This window comes from Aythya marila, assembly GCF_965140915.1.
Source record: "Aythya marila genome assembly, chromosome: 5".
Taxonomy (NCBI): Eukaryota; Metazoa; Chordata; class Aves; order Anseriformes; family Anatidae; genus Aythya; species Aythya marila.
In genome coordinates this window covers 37600213-37619393 of record NC_139046.1, presented here as the reverse complement: position 1 = coordinate 37619393, position 19181 = coordinate 37600213, and the positions used below count along the sequence as shown (strand labels likewise).

General features: G+C 43.3%; 2 protein-coding genes across 3 annotated transcripts; one reads left to right on the top strand and one right to left on the bottom strand.

Annotated features, from left to right (window-relative positions):
• The first annotated feature begins 1255 nt into the window (after positions 1-1255).
• Positions 1256-12918, top strand: PLEK2 (pleckstrin 2). 2 transcript variants are annotated; one of them, XR_014317626.1, is made up of 11 exons: positions 1256-1875; positions 2740-2989; positions 5525-5689; positions 6690-6871; positions 7588-7679; positions 8013-8200; positions 8604-8705; positions 9628-9711; positions 9814-9875; positions 10966-11044; positions 11884-12019. XR_014317626.1 is itself a non-coding variant. In XM_082761830.1 (10 exons), exons 2-10 carry the CDS (start codon positions 2942-2944, stop codon positions 12009-12011), a joined length of 1068 nt encoding a protein of 355 aa, XP_082617956.1. In that variant the 5' UTR covers positions 1258-1875; positions 2740-2941; the 3' UTR covers positions 12012-12918. The 2 variants fall into 2 exon arrangements, 1 of the variants encoding a protein (XP_082617956.1); XM_082761830.1 differs by lacking the exon at positions 9814-9875 and having other exon boundaries at positions 1258-1875; positions 11884-12918.
• A 161-nt stretch (positions 12919-13079) lies between these two features.
• LOC309878902 (galectin-related protein A-like) lies at positions 13080-18618 on the bottom strand. Its single transcript, XM_082762008.1, has 4 exons — positions 18556-18618; positions 15674-15762; positions 14739-14913; positions 13080-14356 (listed from the first exon to the last, which is right to left on the bottom strand). The coding sequence occupies exons 1-4, from the start codon at positions 18580-18582 to the stop codon at positions 14213-14215; spliced, it is 435 nt and encodes a 144-aa protein (XP_082618134.1). The 5' UTR covers positions 18583-18618; the 3' UTR covers positions 13080-14212.
• Between the last annotated feature and the right edge of the window lie 563 nt (positions 18619-19181).

Below are 19181 nucleotides of genomic sequence, written 5' to 3'. Positions count from 1 at the left end.
GAAACAACACAGTCTGTGTTTCCAGTTAACCCTGCGTCTGTGGTCCTGAAGTCTACAGATAGCTATTCCTAATCATGCTGATGCAAATTCTGTAATGTGTAAAGTATATTGGGGTCATTTTGAATGGAAAAAAAATTGTCAGTTGCTCAGCTGTACTATTTTGTTAAAACACTATGCTGGCATTTAGGAAATACCCTGGTAAAATGGATCTGATGAAACAGTACTCCTCAGTGGTTTTCAATTCCCACCAAAGACTTAGTTTTCTATAGCTCTCTAGCTTTACATGGTTTGAAGCACATCCTTTTCTACCAAAAGACTTGAAAGCCAGAACTTGCCTTCCCAGCACATACCTGAATATGACAGCCCAAATCTACTGACTCATTTGACAGTATATGACCCTTTTCCTACAAAGCCAAGCAATCTGTTTTTACTTAACCTCAGAGAGTAATATATGGGCAGTTTGTTAGCCTTGAATAACCTCTATAGAATGGGGGGTGGGTATGTGTACATTACAAAAGTCCCAAGTATTGAAAGAATGCTTAGAAGCATTGAAGAATTTTTTTAAAAAAATCTGTATTTAAAAAATAAATAAATAAACCTTATACGAAACCTGTTGTTTAATGACCAGCTAGGGAAATTTTGCTTCAAAATTCACCAGCAGTTTGAGAATAAAATTTTTCATTGCTAGTAGTAATTTTGCCAAGAAACTTCTGTAGTGTTGTGGGTGGTCTGCATGCTGGGGAAAAAAAAAAAAAAAAAAAGCTCACTTGCTCAGATCTTCGACCAGGGCTGGTTATTGTGTAATTTTGAAATCACTGTCTGAGCGAGAGCCCCCTGCAAGCTTCTGCCTGTCCTCACTAGCATGGAATTACCTGACCCACCTTGTTACGGATTGCCTGCAGTAACAAGCCAAGCAATGTGAAGTCAAACCTCAAGTACAGTACAGTGGAACACTACTCCCAGAGCTGGTTGTATAAAGTGTGCTGGTCTAGGAAACAAATGTGGTGTTAATGTATCTTGTCTGCTTAGACTCAAGGTTTTTTTTCTTTGATTCAGTATTGGTAATGTCCTTGTGTGCTTCCTTTTGTGACTTGTTCGTGTGTTATTACCTGAAGTTTAACAGTGGTGGAGCAGTGCAGGTTTGTAGAGGAATTAGTTTAATTCTGATATATGGGGCATTCAGTGAGCTAGACTTTTTTTTCTGCTGACTTCCTCAGTTTTGATTCCAAGATTCCACTTCTGTACATACTTCTATTTGTGTATACATTTATGCATATACACAGAGACAGATCATTCTTTAAAAAAAAAAAAAAAAAAAGGTGAAAATGTTACTTTCTAATTTCAGGTCACAAAAATATTTTTCTGTGTGAAAATTTATAGTGCTATATTTGAGAACACGACGTACCTGTAAGAAAAATTAATCCTGTAGGTGTGCTGTTAAGCTTACTGAACTCAGTTCAAACAGCCTGAAGAACCAGCTAAATGTGAACTGACTTACACAACTGCTTGTCATGGGCCTGCCTTCCCTTTCCAAAGTGGCAAAGGGAGTATAGCAGGAGCTCTGCACTTCATGTGGGTTGGCTGCTTCTGAAACCTCAGCTAGCATATTCTCTGTTTATACAGGAATGGATTTAAAAAAAAAAAAAAAAAAAGTTTTCAGTTACACACTATTTCTTGTGGTCTATGCAGAGTTGTTCTCTGGGTAGTCTCCAGCATGTTGTCATGTTTGAATACCTTTTTTGGTATCTCACTCTTCCCTCCTCCTTAGAAATTAGAAAAATAATATAAAGATAAGGTAATGATTTGCTTGTTCCTTTTCCTCAATACAGGAAAGTATGACCAGTAATCTGATCCAGTATGCAAAGACTGAGATACGTGAGTCAACTTGTCTTACCTAAGAACTCTGGACTCTTTTTTTGTGGGTGCATAGCAACAAGTGCTTTTGTTATTTGTTTTACTGTACGTCATTTTTCTTATCACAGTCTGTAGCTTTATCCACGTATATCACCTTAAATTGGCTGCAAGTCATGGAATGCTAACAATACAGCAAAGACTATACACAGCAGCTCTGTCTGCAATAGTTACTAACACTGGCTTATTTCTTCAAGACTTATCAAATAGATTTATCATGGCTGAGGTTTTCAAAAAAAAACAAAACAAAAAAAAAACACCTCGAGCTCATATTCAGGCACAGAAAAGGCACTGTTTCAAAAGCTCTCAAGATTTTCAAGAGGTTCCTGCACTGGGCTTATTTATCAAACCACTTTTCTGAAAACCCAAGTAGTTGCTTACGTAGAGATTTAGGATATTCGGTTGAAGTAGGCATATCTGGGAATCTTGGTTTACATGTCCAGGGATTACTGAAAGTAGAGTGGGCTTTGGGAGACATTTGGGCTTCTTTGGTAAAATAAATTACTATATAATTATTTTAAGATATGTAAAATTCTCATTGTAATTATAATATTCATTATGTTACACTCGAGGTATTCTGATCTGTAGAACCCCTAGAAGATATGCTTATTAGATGAGAAATTTTATGCCATAGAGTGGACTTTTCTGAGATAGTTTTATAACTCTGCTTCTCCCTCCTATGCAGTTCCTGTGTCTCACCTCTTTTGTCACTGTGAAGCTGTTGCTTACCTTGGCTTAGTCACTCAAGGGTGGCTTTTTTACTATACTGAATTCTATGAAATCCCTTTGAGATCCTTTTTAGACTTCCCTTTGTTTTCCTCCCCGCAGGGCAGGTAATGTATCAGAGCCAGCTCAATGTTTAACTAATGTCTCACAGAGCGGGAGAAAAAAGGGAAGGGAGAGTACGTCACACAGGAGGAGGGTCGCGGAGAAAAATGAGCTTGCCTGAACTCCTCACGTGCAGAGAGACAGACTGCCAGGGATCAGGTTCTTCTCAGCGGGGGCTCATCTCTCCTGCCGGCTGGCCGTGATGCAGGAGGCAGCTGGAGTGCTGAAGGAGGGCTTCCTCGTCAAACGGGTAGGTGCTGCGGCAGCGCCGCGAGGGCTCCTGCGCGCGATGCTCTCCAAAGGTGGAAACAGCCCCTGAGAGGGGACCCGATGGAGCCAGGGCTCTTGGCAAGGCAGCAGATTGAGCACAGGGGTTGAGGAGCTCCTCCAGATCCCTACAGGCTCCTGTGGAGGAAGCTCCAGGCTTTACCTGCCCTCCATCCAGTTCCCCATGTTGGCGTTTGCCCAGAGGAAAGTGAGCGAGCTATCAGTGTTGCTGCCTCAGTCTGTGGAAAGCCGGTACATCTGCACCTAGGGCACACCTCTGCAAAGGGCACACAAAAGTAATAGTACCTGGTGAAAGGCTACGTGGCACCAGGGAAAGTGGCCACAGGAGGGTGGGCAGAGGGGAGATGTTTGGTAAGTCTCTCAGGACAGTTTGTGCCTTCTTAAGCAGAGAGCTGAGCAGGGTGTGTGAGAGGATGGGGAAGAGATTTTCTTTTTAAAGAGGGTGAGAGCAATATGAATATGGAAATGTATCTGATACAACTTTTCTTGCACACCCCAAAAGCTCCACTGTAAGAAATTTTCAGCTGAAACATGGAGAAATCAACTGAAAGACAGCATGACAGCTTTCAGCCTTCCCCAACGTTTCTCCTCAGGGGATCGAATCAGTTAGTAGAGGGCAATGGTGCAGGGGGAACGAGCAGCTTTCCGTTCCAAGTCCGTCTCAGTGACTAATATGGTCTTTGTGCACTTGAAGTGCAATTCAAAGGTTTGTTCAAAGCTTTGCCACGCCTTGGGAAATGCTTTCCTACAGTACGTATCTGCTTCTGGTGCTACCGCGACGGTAACTCTTGTCGGGAGCTCTCCTGGCAGGGCTCACGGCTGCGGGGCGCGGGAAATCCAAGCTATGCCCTGCTGCCCCTTCCACGGAGAGGGCAGAGCAGCCCCAGCTCCTGCTCTGGGTTCTGGGCTACCGTCGTGTTCTGTGTCTCTTATGTGACTACCGAATTAGAGAGGGGAAGCCGAGGCACTGTGTCTGAGAGAGGAAGGGGTGTCGTCAGCATGCTGAGCTGTGACTGCTGGCTGGCTGTGCACCAGCACCGAGGTGTGCAGTTGGATAGAAAGGAGGCCAGAAAGGAGATGAATAAAGGACACTGAGGGAGGAGTGAATGAGATCCAGAGGGGGGAAAAAAAATAAAGTAAAGGGATGGGATCAAGTAGAGGAAATGGATTTCTTAAGAAGAGCAGATGCAAAGAGGAAGTATAAATCCATTATAAATGACTGAATTATGTATTATAATGTATAAGTGCAATGTGTGACAGGTAAAATTGAAGGAAAAAAAGGTAATGTCACGTTCTAAAAGGAAATCTGTGAGAAAGAAAAGAACTGTAGCAAAGGAGAAGTGGACAAGGGAGTGTGCACCAGGTAAAAAAGTGGGGAAGGTGAAGGGAAGAACAAAACCAAGCTAGATTAACTGTGTTGAGTATAGACTAGCAGACATTAGAACTAACATGCCCTGGATTTTAGAGACTCATTACCCCACTTCTGTGGAAATTGCTGGTTTTCCCCTTTACTCATAGCAAGTTAATGAGCTTTGATTCCTGCCACGACTGGACCTTGCATGTTCCTTCCTCCTAGCCGTGCCCACCTCTCCCAGGTGTCAGAGTTGCCTGTGCCCGGGCTTTGCCTGCAGGCTGTGATGCTCCCATCGTCGTCTGCAGGAACACAAGGCAGCTCCTGCACCATGAGGCGGGACCTGACCCTGTAGGACAGGACCGAGCCTGTCGAAGCCAGCCCTCGCTCAGCTCGCTCTCCCATGCAGCTGGGCAAAAGACAGCCGGGGGCTGTTTATGGAGGGGAAGGAAGAGGTATTTTGTTCCATATAACCCAGGACGTACCTGACAGCAGCCGTTGCTCATTTTTTTGCCATTAAAGAGAGTGTTTGCCAAAAAACAGTAGCACAGGGAGCGTTTTAGCCCAGGAAGCTGGAGGTAGGCAGGATAGAAATAAAGCACCAGCTGGCAGCGGGAGGGGATGTAATGAACAGCCAAGTCACACAGCAAAGCACTCTCTGGACCACTTGGCACCTACAGCCACAACCAAAATGACAATGAACAAAACAGATGAACACTCAAGGGCACTGCAGAGAAAGGGTTTGTCTCCTAGAGCTGCCGACCACACCAACGCACTCACTAATTCAGATTTAGCCCTGTTCCTGCCCGCTGCTGTCAGCAGGCGGGCACGCACCCAAGTGACGGCTCTTTGAGATAATTCTTATGAGCTTTTGCAAGAAACAGTTCTTGCCAGCAAGAATGTTGTTTCTGCTGGAGAAAGCAAAGCACCTTTCTGTTCTTGCTTCCTGTTTTTACACTGGTGGAACTGGGTTATTTCATTGCTAAAGATGTGTATTTCAGGGAGAGCTGAAATCAGGACTGACGATGACTTCTCATGTCTCTTTTCATATGGTTCCCTATTGGCTTATGGTATTTACATGAAAACAAAAAAGAAAACACACATTTTTCAATGCTTGTATTATTATGTGCATTTCTTCCCCTCTAGGGACATGTCGTTCATAACTGGAAAGTAAGGTGGTTCGTTCTGCTTCAGGATAAGCTCCTGTACTATAAATTTGAAGGAGGCAAGAAGGAGTCTTCTCCAAAGGGCAGGATCCTCTTGGATGGCTGCACTATTACTTGTCCATGCTTGGAATATGAGAACAGACCGGTATGTCTAGAAAAATGTATCCCTTCTTGCTGACACTCGCTTTCTAATTTCTCTCTTGTCTTTTCCTCTCCTCCTGATTTATTTGGTTTCTATAACTACATCACTGAGGCATGTGTTACCAGAAGTAGGCCTTACTAAAAGTGAAACTGCTGTTTGCAATGTAACCAGGACTAGCAGTTAACTGCCTTGTTGTGTCTTTGTCATTCCCTGTGCTGAAATCTGAGGTGCAGTCACTAGCAAAAAGAAAAGAAAAAAGGGAAAAAAAAGCCTCACACACATGGAAGAATAAATGCAAATGCATCATCCCAACAATATGTGAACAGGGGACACGAGCAGCTCAATTAAACCTGAGAAGGATGGGGAAAAAAGACAGCTTATCATCTATGGTAGAGGCTGTAAACACTGTCTGTATTCACACAGGGCTCTCAGGCAGACAGGTCAGACTCCCTTTTCCTTTCCCAGTGGGTCCTCACTGCTGTGGAAAGTTTGCAGCAAAAAGGCTTTGGAAAGGAAAGTGCCTCCTGGGCTTTTCCACTCAGCCATGGGCAGCAGTCATGCAGACTTCCCCTCAGAAGAGCCAGAAGGGAAATGACTGTGTAAATTGCTGACTATTTCAGTACATCTCATGGAAGAATGAGCCTAGTGAGAGTTTCATTGTTGATAAGCAAGAGATCTGGATGTGAAAACTCCACAGTCAGCAGCACGCTCCTGTGTCATCCTGTTTCTGGGCAGTGTGCTCTCTTTCAAGAATTACTATCTCCATATAAACAAACCGTGCTTGTAACCAAAAACCCAGGGATCTAAGGATAAAAGAATCTCCCCAAAAAACTGAGCTGTATCCAGCATCCTTCAGGCCAGTATTACCCCAGAGGGATGCCATATCCCACTAATTTGTCACTTGGGCTAGTGGTGAAAGAAGCAAATTGCGAGTGGAGCACAAGAGCTAAATGCTATTACTGATGCTAAATATTATTACTGCTTTGCACTTCTCTCCCCACAGCTACTCATCAAATTAAGGACAAAAACCAACACAGACTATTTCCTTGAATGTTGCTCCAGAGAGGAGCGAGATTCTTGGGCTTTGGACATCACCGGAGCCATTCATGCTGGTCACCCAGTGCAGGTGCAAGAGCTTCACAGAATGAAGAATTCTTTCAAACTGCTGGAGAATATCAGCCTGCAGTAAGTGCTTCTAGTTTCATCTTCCACTGTCACTGTAGTCTGCAAAGTACCTGAGTTGCTGGACGGGGAGGGTCAAGGGAAGCTTCTCTCTGCACAGATCTGCTCCTTCATGGCCAGGAGCCTCTATACTGGCTGCTCTGTCCGGGATTTGCACACACTTTTGTCAGGGCACAGGAATGCATTTTTTCCTGACCCTCATTTTTGGGTGTCTAGGGGCTCTGCACAGGCACGCCACTGCTGGCTTGAAGGCAGCTAGCCAGCTGCAGAGGTGTTCTGACTGAGGAGATGCATTACCTTGCAAGTTGTAAGGTCACAACAAGACTGTGATAACTGTGCGTGCCATGTTGGTGAGCTTTCAAAGCTGACAGCCAGAATCCAGGCTAGGATTTCCAGGGTGCATCATGTTAAATGAGAACTTCTGTTAAGAAATAGGAAAATGAGATGAATTTGATTTGTGTTGAGATGGTTAAAGGAGTCTGACTGTAGCCCAATTTGAAGTGCTTTAAAATAAAAGATACATCATGAGGCGTCTTTTTTAGTGTTATGCATCGGGAGAATAAAGTTTTCCTACAACAAACTCAGGACTAAACTAATCCAGATTGTTTCCAAGCTTTATGCTGGTAATCATTAGGACATCCTGTGCACTGACAGAAGCATGTGACAATTTCTGCCTGACTTTCTATTAAAGTGACATTGTCCTGTGTACTCTTTTACAGCCACATAGTGGATAAAATGCGTGACAGCAGTACTGGAATTAAGCTGACCCGCAACTTGGAGCAAGGCAACAGATACAAAGAGACCTTCACAGGTATGCCTGCCGCAGACAAAGGGCTTCCTCACATCTGACATGCCACATTGCCGGGACAAGGGAGCCACTGCACTGGCTTGATGGTGGGATCAGTTATGGCCCACTGGAAAGTACTGGTGCAGCTGAATTGTCCAACACCTTTCTCTCTTGCTGTGTGGATATATGGAAGCATACATAGGATCCCACTCTTTCAGTCAACCTTGCACTTCACTGACAGCCTTTGTGATGGTGCCAAAGTGTTTCGTCAAAGGAAGGCCTGTTATGGCAGGAGACATTAGTCTCACCTTGGAAGAGTGGGTTGCCTTGGTCTGAGGGCTGCCTTTCTCCCTGCAGGCTCTGCCCTGGTGGACTGGCTCATCTCCAACAGCTTTGCTGTGTCACGGTTTGAGGCCGTCACCTTGGCCTCCATGTTGATGGAGGAGAACTTCACCAAGCCCGTGGGAACCCGCAGCATCGAGGCCATGCGCTACAGCGACCTCTCGGAGCAGTTCCTTGACGACTCCACCGCGCTGTACATGTTTGTAAGTGGTGTGGCTGCCAGCAGAGGCAGCTCCTCTGCCTGTGGTCATGCATTTCATTTGAGGCAGTGCTGAAGCAGGACACACAGCACGCACACAAAGGCAAAATATGTAAGCTGTGAAAACAAGCACTAAAGGGGCTGCTCTGGGCTTTCAGTAGTGTTAGTGCTTGTACTTTTGCTGTAAAAATAATAATAATCTACATGGATTTGGAAGGATGTACTAATAAGGTAATTTGGCATTAAAAAAGTAGCCGTTGGCACTGCTGTGTCTGCATTTAACAGAGGCCATAGAGAATTCACTTGGGGAAAAAAAAAGCACTAAAAACAGCTCAAGGAAAATCAAATGCAGAACTTTGTCCTTAAGATTAAAAATAAAAGTGGAGCCATCTTTTCTGTGTTTGCAGGCTGAGAGCAGTAAGAAAATGCTCAGCTCCAAGGAAGAGCTACAATTTAACATCTCTGAATTAAGTGGCATGATTGTGAAGCAAGGATTCTTAGTGAAACAGGTAAATACAATCTTTGAACCTTCACTGTGAAGCAAGAAAAATGACAGCTCTTATGGCTGCAGGGAGAATGAATGAGAGTTACACAGGCATGGCTGGGGAGTTGTGCCCAGCAGACTTAAATTGCCCATCAACATGGTTATCAGAGATCATGAAGTGAAGAGTGTGTGGCTGTAAGGACATGAGCTATGGAACCTGCTGCTACTGCAGGATTAATAGGATATTCTGTATATATTGAGTGCGTACTGAAAGGTATAAAATAATACTGAAAACAAAAGTCCCACACATAACTCCACCGGAGCTGTTATATTCACACCAAGTGGATCCCCTGTCCTTCCGATCACACCTATCCCATTGGGATTGTGCAAGCAGCTATGATGTTCTGCTGGCCATGGCCAAACTTCAAGGCTGGGAAGATTGTTTTTTGCATGAAGTAGGCGTTAATTTGTGGACAGTCACTCATGCACGCACAGATGCTCTGCTGGGGGTGAGTCCTGTTTTCTTCAAGTGTAATTAACCTGTCAGTGGTAATTGCTTACAGGATTCCAACTCTTAGACTGCGAGACTTAGTTTTAGACCCTTGCCACAAGCAAGATGAAGATCAATCACATTGGTTCACAGCATAACACAGCCACCTGCAGAAGGAAACCTGCCTGCCTTGCATGATCACATTTTTATTCTGGATCTTTGTATGAGGAACTGTGATTTTTCAGTACAAGAAAAGAGAGACTAAAAAATTATCAATCTATGAAGAAGGATGTTAGGCAGAAAATCCTGGGAGTTATTAAGATGACATTTTTTTTTTCTCTGTTGTCTGCAAAACTTCTATTTTCAGTACCTACTTAGGCCTTCCATAGAGCCTGCAGAAAAGTGACAATTGCAGGAGGTATTTACTGGTGTTAACATTAATTCTTCCATTTTGCAGGGACACAAGAGGAAAAACTGGAAGGTGAGGAAATTTGTTTTGAGAGCTGATCCCGCTTTCTTGCACTACTATGACCCCACTAAGGTATGTGAGTGTGGAGTTGGTACCCTCAGAAATCCTCTTCCAGACCTAAATATTATAATGAAAAGACAACACAGTCGTGCTATAAATGTTTCTCTCTCCCAGATCTCCTGGATTCCTCTGTTGATGTCCTGGGAAATAAGACCTCTCTGGCCTTACTCTAGGAGGTTGTCCTTGTATGATTTTCTATCCCTGTGTTCCCTGCCTATCATTTCCTCACTGAGATTCCCTTTCCTTATCTCTGGAGCAGCAGTTTAGGGATTCCTCTTTTGCTTGTACCCACACAGTCTGGGACCACGATCCTGCAGGTGTTCTTTCTGGGCTGTGGTGTTTCTGGGCTGACATCCCATCACTTGACAGTGATTCTGCTATTAGGAGTTCCTGTGTTCTTTTTACCACACTGAATGGGGTCTCGTTGATCCCAAAATATTTACAGGAATTTCTGGCACTCAGATTTAAATGTGCTCAAGGAACAGTAGAGTTTGTCATCATGGGATATAACCCATCACAACGAGAGTGAGCCAGAAGGGCATGTGAATCCATCAGCCCCTGATGCACGGGGTTACTGCAGAGCCCAAGAGGCCACTAAGATGAATACATTATAGCAACGTTTCATGTAATTTTTAAAGAAAACACAAACAGCATAACAGTGAGAAGAAATTATGAGCCTGGTTCATGTTTTGTTGCCTGTTTCTTTGTGTGAGTTTTGTTTTTATTTTGTTTGTGTGTGGGGTCTCTTTTGGTTTGGGGTTTGGGCATGGGTTTTTGTTATTGTTGGGATTTTTTGTTTTGTTTTGCATTGTAACTTGCCCTTGTAATGCTAGAAACTTGAACTTTGGAGTCTAGAGTTCAGACACAAGAGTCAGCCTACTAGTGAAAATGGTCAGATTTTTTCCATACAGGCTCAGTGAATAGTTGCAAGCTAAAAACTTGCAGAAGTGTGTATGTGTATATGCATATATTTAATATGGGTTGTTATTGATAAAACTGTACATAGGTTTGAAATGTGATTGCTAGCCTACCTTTTGTGCTTTTAATTGGTCTCCACCCTTTCCAGATAACATCAAAGAAACGTCTGAGGCACAAACAAAATAGTAATACATTTAATTACATGTTCTGACTTCTGTGACTTGGATGTTTTGTATCCAGAAAGACTGGCATTACTTCTCCACCTTCATAAAAATAATTGGGGTGGTCTGGGAAATTATTCCAATTACAATATTTTGCAGCTAAGCCTCATTTCCCTTTTCTTTGCAGGAAGAAAACAAGCCAGTAGGTGGATTTTCTCTTCGTGGCTGTCTTGTCTCAGCTCTGGAGGACAATGGAGTCCCAGCAGGTAAAGCATGAGCCTCTAGACTTTGCTACTTATATACCTATGCTATAATAACACAGTCTTTGGGAGTGGGCTTGTGTTTATGGCTGGGTGTACGAATGAGTGGGTTAGCTTTTCTTCTCCTTTGCAAGTGAGAGAAGTTATCTCATCAGACATCCCCACACTGATGGGCTGTCCCATAAAGGAATTTTTTTAGAGTTACTTCTGGATATCCTGAGGGTTTTTTTGTTTGTTTGTTTTTTGTTTTTTTATGGACTGTTCTTAGTCAGGTGACTAAGAAAGTCTCAAGATATAGATTAATATTTCGGAGTTAACAGCCAAAGAGGAAATGCCTTTTTGGGTGTTGTTGAATTCAAAGTCTTGAGGCACCCCTGATGCTGTCCTTTATTCATGTGTCCTCTCCACATGTATGTACTCTCATTTGGATCTGCTAGAATCCAGATGTAGAGGAGACCTAAAGACAGCAATATAAAAACCAATTCTGCTAGAGAATAAGCTTAGCTTAAGCATTTGTCTAGAACCTCAACCTCACAAGTAAGTGTTTCTGCTATTAAAGCAGTTTATTTTATTATAGTAAGCACAATATGTGGATCACAAATAGGGAATATCTTTCTGAAGACAGAGACAGAGCCTTAAAAAAGATGCTGTCCAGGATGGAGGGCCATGATGAACAATGCAGCTCCTTACTAACAGGAACCCAGAGATGGGCAGGAACAAATCTAACCTACTGCACAAACTGGTGGAGAGCTCATCTCTCCAGTGTACAACTCCAGTAAGATCCTACCTACTGCAAAGCAGCTCTCCGTGCACTTTCGTGATCTGTCACATTTTTCTCTCTGCAGGAGTGAAGGGCAATGTACAAGGCAACCTTTTCAAAATCATCACCAAAAATGACATTCATTATTATATCCAGGCCAGCTCCAAGGCAGAGCGAACACAATGGATTGAGGCAATCAAACCACTGACATGAGTAAGGTGGACTCAGTGGCAAAGGAAAAGTCACACTTGTGACCTAGTTTCCTGTTCCCTTTGTCTGGCTTTTTTTTTTTTTTTTTTTTTTTTTACTTTGGCATTTTATTTTTGTTATTTGTATTTCCATAACACCTAGCAAATTCCTGATAGACCAGAATTCTAGGTGCTTAGGAGTCACGCAGATCTGGAATAATTCTCCACCAGGAATTTACTGTCTAACCAAGAGACAATGGACAACAGGTGGATACAGACAAATGATGTTTTACAAGGAAACAATGAGATATACTATTCCAAGATGGAAGAAAAAGGAATCTCTTGTACAAGTATTCAGTCTATATCTGACAGATCCAGGTTGTGCTTTATTCTAAAGCAGAAATGTCTTCCTCCTTTCCCCTTTATAAAGGGGCTCATAAACTTAGTTATTTCACATGGATTGAATCGAGGTGTGTGAACAACGTCATAGTCTGAAAGGTCCTGGTGTCTGAGACTGCCTAATACACTGTGAAAGAATTCTGTGCTAAGTCACAATTATGTGCTGGGATAATTGCTACTGGGAAACAGACCGGGGGGCTCTTTGTCCATCTGTCTGCCCTACTGTTTGCCTCTCTGTTATGCCAGAAAATACCAAAGGATTCTCTTCTCCAGTACATACATTATTCTTGTGCTGTTAATAACCCATGGTATTACATGATCCTGAGTATCCGATCAGTGGCAGTTATTCCAGACAATGGCTGGTGCTGACTGTAGTGGAAAAAATCACTCAGCCCTAAAAGCAAGACTTCCTCGTGTTTATCACCATGAATCCATTTATGTGGAGCACCATGGGGACTGAGAACTCTAATAGCAATTCTCATTATTGCCTTTTTTTTTTTTTTTTTACTTTAAGCAATTAAATTTTCAATTATTTGTCTAGCAAGCTTGATGCTGATATCATTAAACATACATTAAAAAAAAAAAAAGTTCAATGCATTTGAGTCTCCTGTCCTCTTCAGCCATAATTTTTCTCAGTTGGAGTATATGATCATAATGGTTTCATACACCTTAAACTTAGAATAATATGGGAAGTGAGACATTGTCCACAGAGCCAGAGTAGAATGGAATGTATGAGATGACTGAAACATCTGATCAGCCTGCCAATGTTCTATTTTTACAAAATTCTTCTGTTGTCTGAGTACCTGTATCTGACAGACTCTGTGGTCCCCAAAACCACTCTGGAGACAGCATGCTAAATATCTTCCATAAAGTCACAGAGAAATTTGATAGCCCTCTATCCATAGAACCATCTTTTTACAGATTTTTTGCCTTCTGAGTTATGTATTTAAAAAATAAAAAATCTCTTATGTAGAGGTTTTTTACTTCTTCCTGTGTTATTACCAAGCAATCAAAACAGAGACAAAGCCAGCGGCTATGGTATTTTAACAGTCACATATCTGGGACTCTTTTATAAATATACAGCAATGAAATCACAACGTAACACTCATTTGCCTTCAAATATTTAACAAAGCTACTAAAGAAACTTGCCAGTAAAGATGCAGTTTTAATCAGATGCAGAAATGGGCAATGCAGTTTCAGCTACAGGTATAATTTCAGAGGGCTGGTTCAGAGAAGATTGTTAAATCTACAACTGTTGAAACTTTTCAGTCCCTGAGAACTCTACCTGCAAGAGACAGGGATGGTGGTAAGATATTTATTGCTCCCTACTAGGAAGCACATAGAGCTCATGCTGACTGAGCAGAGCTTCCTGGACAAGCAGTTCTCTCCTGATAATCTGAGACTCATTGGGGCTCCCCAGACTCGCTTGTTCACTCACAAGGAAGTATCCCAATTCCCTTTTCTCATTCTCAGTACATGCACAGTGCCTAGTTCTAGTGACAAGGGTAACAGCCAGGCCACAACAAAGGATTGAGCTCCATGTCTGGGGCATGAGGGAACCACGAAGATACTGGATACTGCATAGCATCATAAGTTTTGCAGTTTGAGATACTGACACAGTACCTCAGCAGAGGCCCTCTGATCTATCTGGACCAGCCATATCTGCAAATTTTGAGCATGTATTAGAAAAAAAAAAAAAGAAGTGTATTTCAAACATATCAGCAAATTGAAAAAGACACAGTTCCAGTTCAACAGAATCAACCAGGAGGTTGATAGGGGAAAGTACATTTTTCTCTGTCTCATGCTGATATTGTGGTCGCTGTTCATTCAAGCCACTTTGGTAAGCTTGACATCCCCTGTGATCTGCAAAGCCTTCACCAAGTTCAAGGGCTGAATGCGGTGAGTGAAGTCACAGAGCTGCCGTCCATCAAGCAAGACCCGTATTTGCTGGTGTTCACATAAGAACTCCATCTGCAACGCAAAACGACAGGGGAGGGCTTCAGAGGCCAGCAGCAAAGCTGATGTCAACAGCATGGCCTTAGAAACCCCATGCAATAGTGACAGCGAAACACAAAGTATACCAATTCTTCTAAAACGCCCATGATAAATAACCTACTCTATGCTGAGATAATACTATTAAACTCTTTATAGGGAGTTCTCTCAGTAAAACTAGAGAAAGAAATGTATGTCTCCTGTGAGGGCTTGAACTGTTGTTCTCCGTGCCATACTAGACTAGTATGCCAAGGTTCTTAACCTGGCAATTTCAAAAGCTAGCAATTTGAGGTGATACAAATAGCCTTCAGCCCTGCTCTTCTCCTTTTCTCCACCCTATGCATAATACCCCCAAAATTACCTTAAATGTGTCCCCTGCTGTAAATGGAAAGTAGGGAATATTCTTCTCTTCTATCCCCCACTTCCCAGCAATTCGTGCATTTCGAGTGATGGATTTGTCACTAAAGTTAACTGTAAATAGCATCCCGACATCTTTGTTTGCATCCACTGGATCACAGAGCAGAGTCACTGAAAAGCTAGAAAACAGTTAAATGACTGTGGATTTCAGAATTGTAAAAGGACATGGGGAACATGCAGATGCTTATAAGGACTAGAGACAGCTGTTGATTTTCACACCAAAATGTGGGACTCCTACAGGGACTGTGCACAGGCTTAGAAGCTGCAGAAAGGGCTGAGAACAAGACATTCTTTGTTTCTCTTCCAGTTTCCAGTAGGACGCAAGTGACTTCTGATTTTGTTTTCCCTCTCTTGTGATTGAAATGAAACAAATATTTGTGGATAACAGTTCCAATTTGTGTCCTAAAAGAGGTTATAGAAAACGCTTCACTTGTGAAAGGGCTGGAGTTGATTGCCAAAGATGCAAAAAAAGTATAATGATAGCACAGTTGCTGTCATCTAGACTAAAGAGAGCAATGGACCTACAATTCCCATGCCAAAACCACTGATTTTTTAAGTGGTGTTGATTCCAGCCACGAGCAGTCAGCCTAGATATGGATTCTGAATTGCACCTGTTCCTGGAAGAGGAATGCCACTTGTTCACCCCCCTCTAGTTCATATTTAGACAAAGGCAAGGAGTAGAAAATGCTGGTGGAACAGTCAGAAAGTCCAAATAGTGAATCATTTCTCAACATTCTCATCTTAATTTAAGAGCAGAAAAAATAGAGACATAAATGATGAATCTGTATGTCTTTCTTCATCCCAAAGAGCACAGGCACTCAAGAAATCTGAATTTAAGGCATGCAGGAGGGCATATGAGAACAGGTGACCCCCACCTACCTCTTGGGATTGGAAGGTACCATCCCTATGACAGTGATTCTCATGGCAGGTCTCAGTCCACCTTTAATTTCACCAACATACTGCTCCACCTACAGGGGAGAGGGGAAACGAGCCGCAGTAGGTTACCTCTGATAGCCTGATTGCATTTTTATATATAAAGAGCATTTTAAAATATCTCCCCCCTGAAGTACTTTTTATGCTTTTAGTATGAAGTCTGTCAGTTCTGGTACTGTAGGCAAACAGGAGGGCTGACGTGACCACAGAGACTGATGCCGGCCTGGTGGCTGCCTGCCAGGACCATCGACCCTGGTGGAGGGTGTGTGATGAGGGCCGCAGTACCTGTGCCAGACCTGACAGGCACGCGTGGTCAGTGAGTACTGCTGGGACTGCCTGGGCAGATGTGATCAGCACCATTGTCGAGGTGACCCTTGTGCCTCAAGTGACAGGAGCCAGACAACTGCCACACCTCGGACAACCCGGTGATATGACACAACAGTCTAATGACACAGAAAATCAGGTCATGACAGCACTCCACAGAGCAGATTAAAAGCTCTGCAGCAGCATGATGCAGGCCATGTGTGAATTTACTCTGTCAGCTCAAATTTGTTAACAAATGTTGATAGGTTAACTTGGTGTCAAAAGGCTTCACACCAGGTCGGATTGTCTCTGTCCTCTGCCAGGACATAAAGCCAGCACAAACCCTGTGTTTGGACAGAAACACCACTGTCTCCTCTACCTGATCCCAACCACAGTGGTACCAGCTAACACGTGTGCCCCATGCTAATCGTCCCTGGCTGTCATCTTGAGGTAGCTAATCCTCCTTGGCTGTCACCTTCTTGTGGCCATGCCACACGAGAAATGATTTGTCAGAGGTGCACTGGCTTTTTGCTGTCGGGAGCAGGAGGTAGGCTGAGGGGCCCTGAGGCAGAGCCAGCAAGCGGAGGTCAATCTCCATACGCTCACAGTGCACGGAATGGGTTGGGATGGAGTAAAGGTCAGTTTAAGCAGTTCACACTGCTTCCTTGTATTTAGTCAGAAGTTCCATTTCTTCTTTGTATTTATCAGAGGTAGACCCTGATGTGCCTTTAAGTACCTTTAAAATGCCATCACTTTTTGGTGATCTACTTTTCTCCTGTTTCTGTAGTTGAAAACTCCACTGGAAGACCAGAGCTACATTTTTCAAGTAATTCTCTCACTGCTTTGAGGGTCAGCGGAGAAACTAACAGAGGCAATGGTTAGCATGGAAAAGTAAGGGAGATTTTGGAACCAAATAGTAGGGGCATTCTGTGTACTATGCTGTGGCATGTGATCACTCCAAATGCATCGTTGTTGGAGAGAAGCTGCTGTGAAACACTGAGTGTTAATAGCAGTTTGCATAACACTGATAATTGTCCAAGCCAGCACACGACAGACACTGCTACAGATAAAAAGTGCCTTATCCTTCCAGTGTTCCAAAGAAAAACTACAGAGTTTTTTTTTGCTAGAAGAACTGCACAGTATGTGTTTCATTTAGTAGTTTGGCTATTAAAAGCACTACATTAGCATGGAAACCTATGGGTTTCCATTCAAGTGTACATTGCTATGGGTATTTCGTACATATTTTCAAATTCAGATGATTGGAAAATATGTTAGAATGTAGTACGTTAGAATTCAAAAATGTTAGATTTTTGAATTACTGGGTGCCAGCTTACTTAATGCGAACACGAATTCAAGATGAAAAATATTTCACCTATACACCACTTCCTAATTTCAATATACTAATTATATCTTCTTTGAAGATGACATTAAACAATTTTTCCCTCCTAGATGTTTCTATCCAGCCAACTTTTACCACATCACAGACATATTAATGTACCCCTAACTCCTAACAACACCAATGTAAGAAGAAATTAAAGAAAAATCCCTTCAGAAATGACAGCTCTACTGATCATTGTTAACGATGTACATTCACTCTTGCAGAACTGGGCAGGTAACTCCAGCAGGTATGTTGTAAACCTCATAACAAAAGCAAAGCATCAGCCACCTGATATGACATGAGGAAACAGCTCCTCAAACAAGGAGTCTGGCTCTAAGGAGAAACCTAAAATCAAATTGGATAAACCATAGAATCAGAATGGTTTGGGTTGGAAGGGACCTTAAAAGATCATCTAATTCCATCCCCCCTGCCATGGGCAGGGACACCGTCCACTAGAACAGGTTGCTCCAAGCCCCGTCCGATCTGGCCTTACGTACTTCCAGGGATGGGGCATCCACAGCTTCTCTGGGTAACTTGTTCCAGTGCCTCACCAGCCTCACAGTAAAGAATTCCTTCCTAATGTCTAACCTAAATCTACCCTTTTTTTGGTTAAAACCATTCCCCCCAGTCCTATCCCTGACAAAGAGTGCCCATCCAGCTTTGCTGTAAGCCCCCTTTAGGTACTGAAAAACTGCAATGAGGTCTCCCTGGAGCCTTCTCTTTTCCAGGCTGAACAACCCTAACTCCCTCAGCCTGTCTTCATAATAGAGGTACTCCAGCCCCTTAACCATCGTTGGTGTAGGTCAAGAAATAGTTTCTGTAGTACTGCACCATAGGAAGTACAGTCAATAAAAGCATATAGAATCATAACTGAATAGATCAAAAACACTGCATGGTTTCAACACTTCCAGCTTTTCCATCACAGCTGAAACAAGCTCAGAGGCATGACTACTCACGTGCCAACCCTCAGCTGATACCAAGACAACAGCATGGGTGAGAAATACTCAGGACCCCATGGCTGGTAGTGCTACAAGCTCCTGCAGCACCTCATGGGCTGTGCAGGTGAGTCCCAGCGCATGCATGGGGACATGACCCCCTTCCCATATTTTCCATTCAGTAGCCCTTGGGGACCCCCTCGCTCACTTACTTTGGGACACCTCTCCTTCTCTGTCATCACTGCTCTGGATGCACACTGGCCTCCACTGCAGGAGTCCCCGGAGGAGCTTTTGTTTCGTGTGAGGACGCAAACAAACAAAAAGCTTGGAATAAAGGGAGGATGTGGGGTGGTGGTGGTGGTTATCTCTGCCGAGCAGCGCCTGGACGCCACCCAGCCAAGCAGCTGAGTCACGGCCCCCATGCCTGGTTGTGCCCCTCGTGTCCCCCTGGGATGCTCAGAAACACCCAGGCTGTGTGGGTGAGAGGGTGGGGAGCCCCTGCAGCACCCTGCCACCCTGCATGGGGGGGCAGGGCATGCGCCTTAGAGGAACACAGTAATGCATGCGTGTACAAAACACTGTATTTATTTATTTACATACATTTAATGCATTGTGTCTTTTTATAAAATGCATTTTTATACCTCTTCCCTCTGTTCTTAAAGGGGCAAATATATATATATATGTCATATTTCCCTGTATAGAAAGTGGGATATACATGTAAGTGTATAAACATACTCGAGGGGTAAATATATATATACACACACGTGAATATACCTCTGCATGTATACCTCTCTCTCCCATTCTCTTTTCATAGGGGTATATGCTATGTATTCAACCC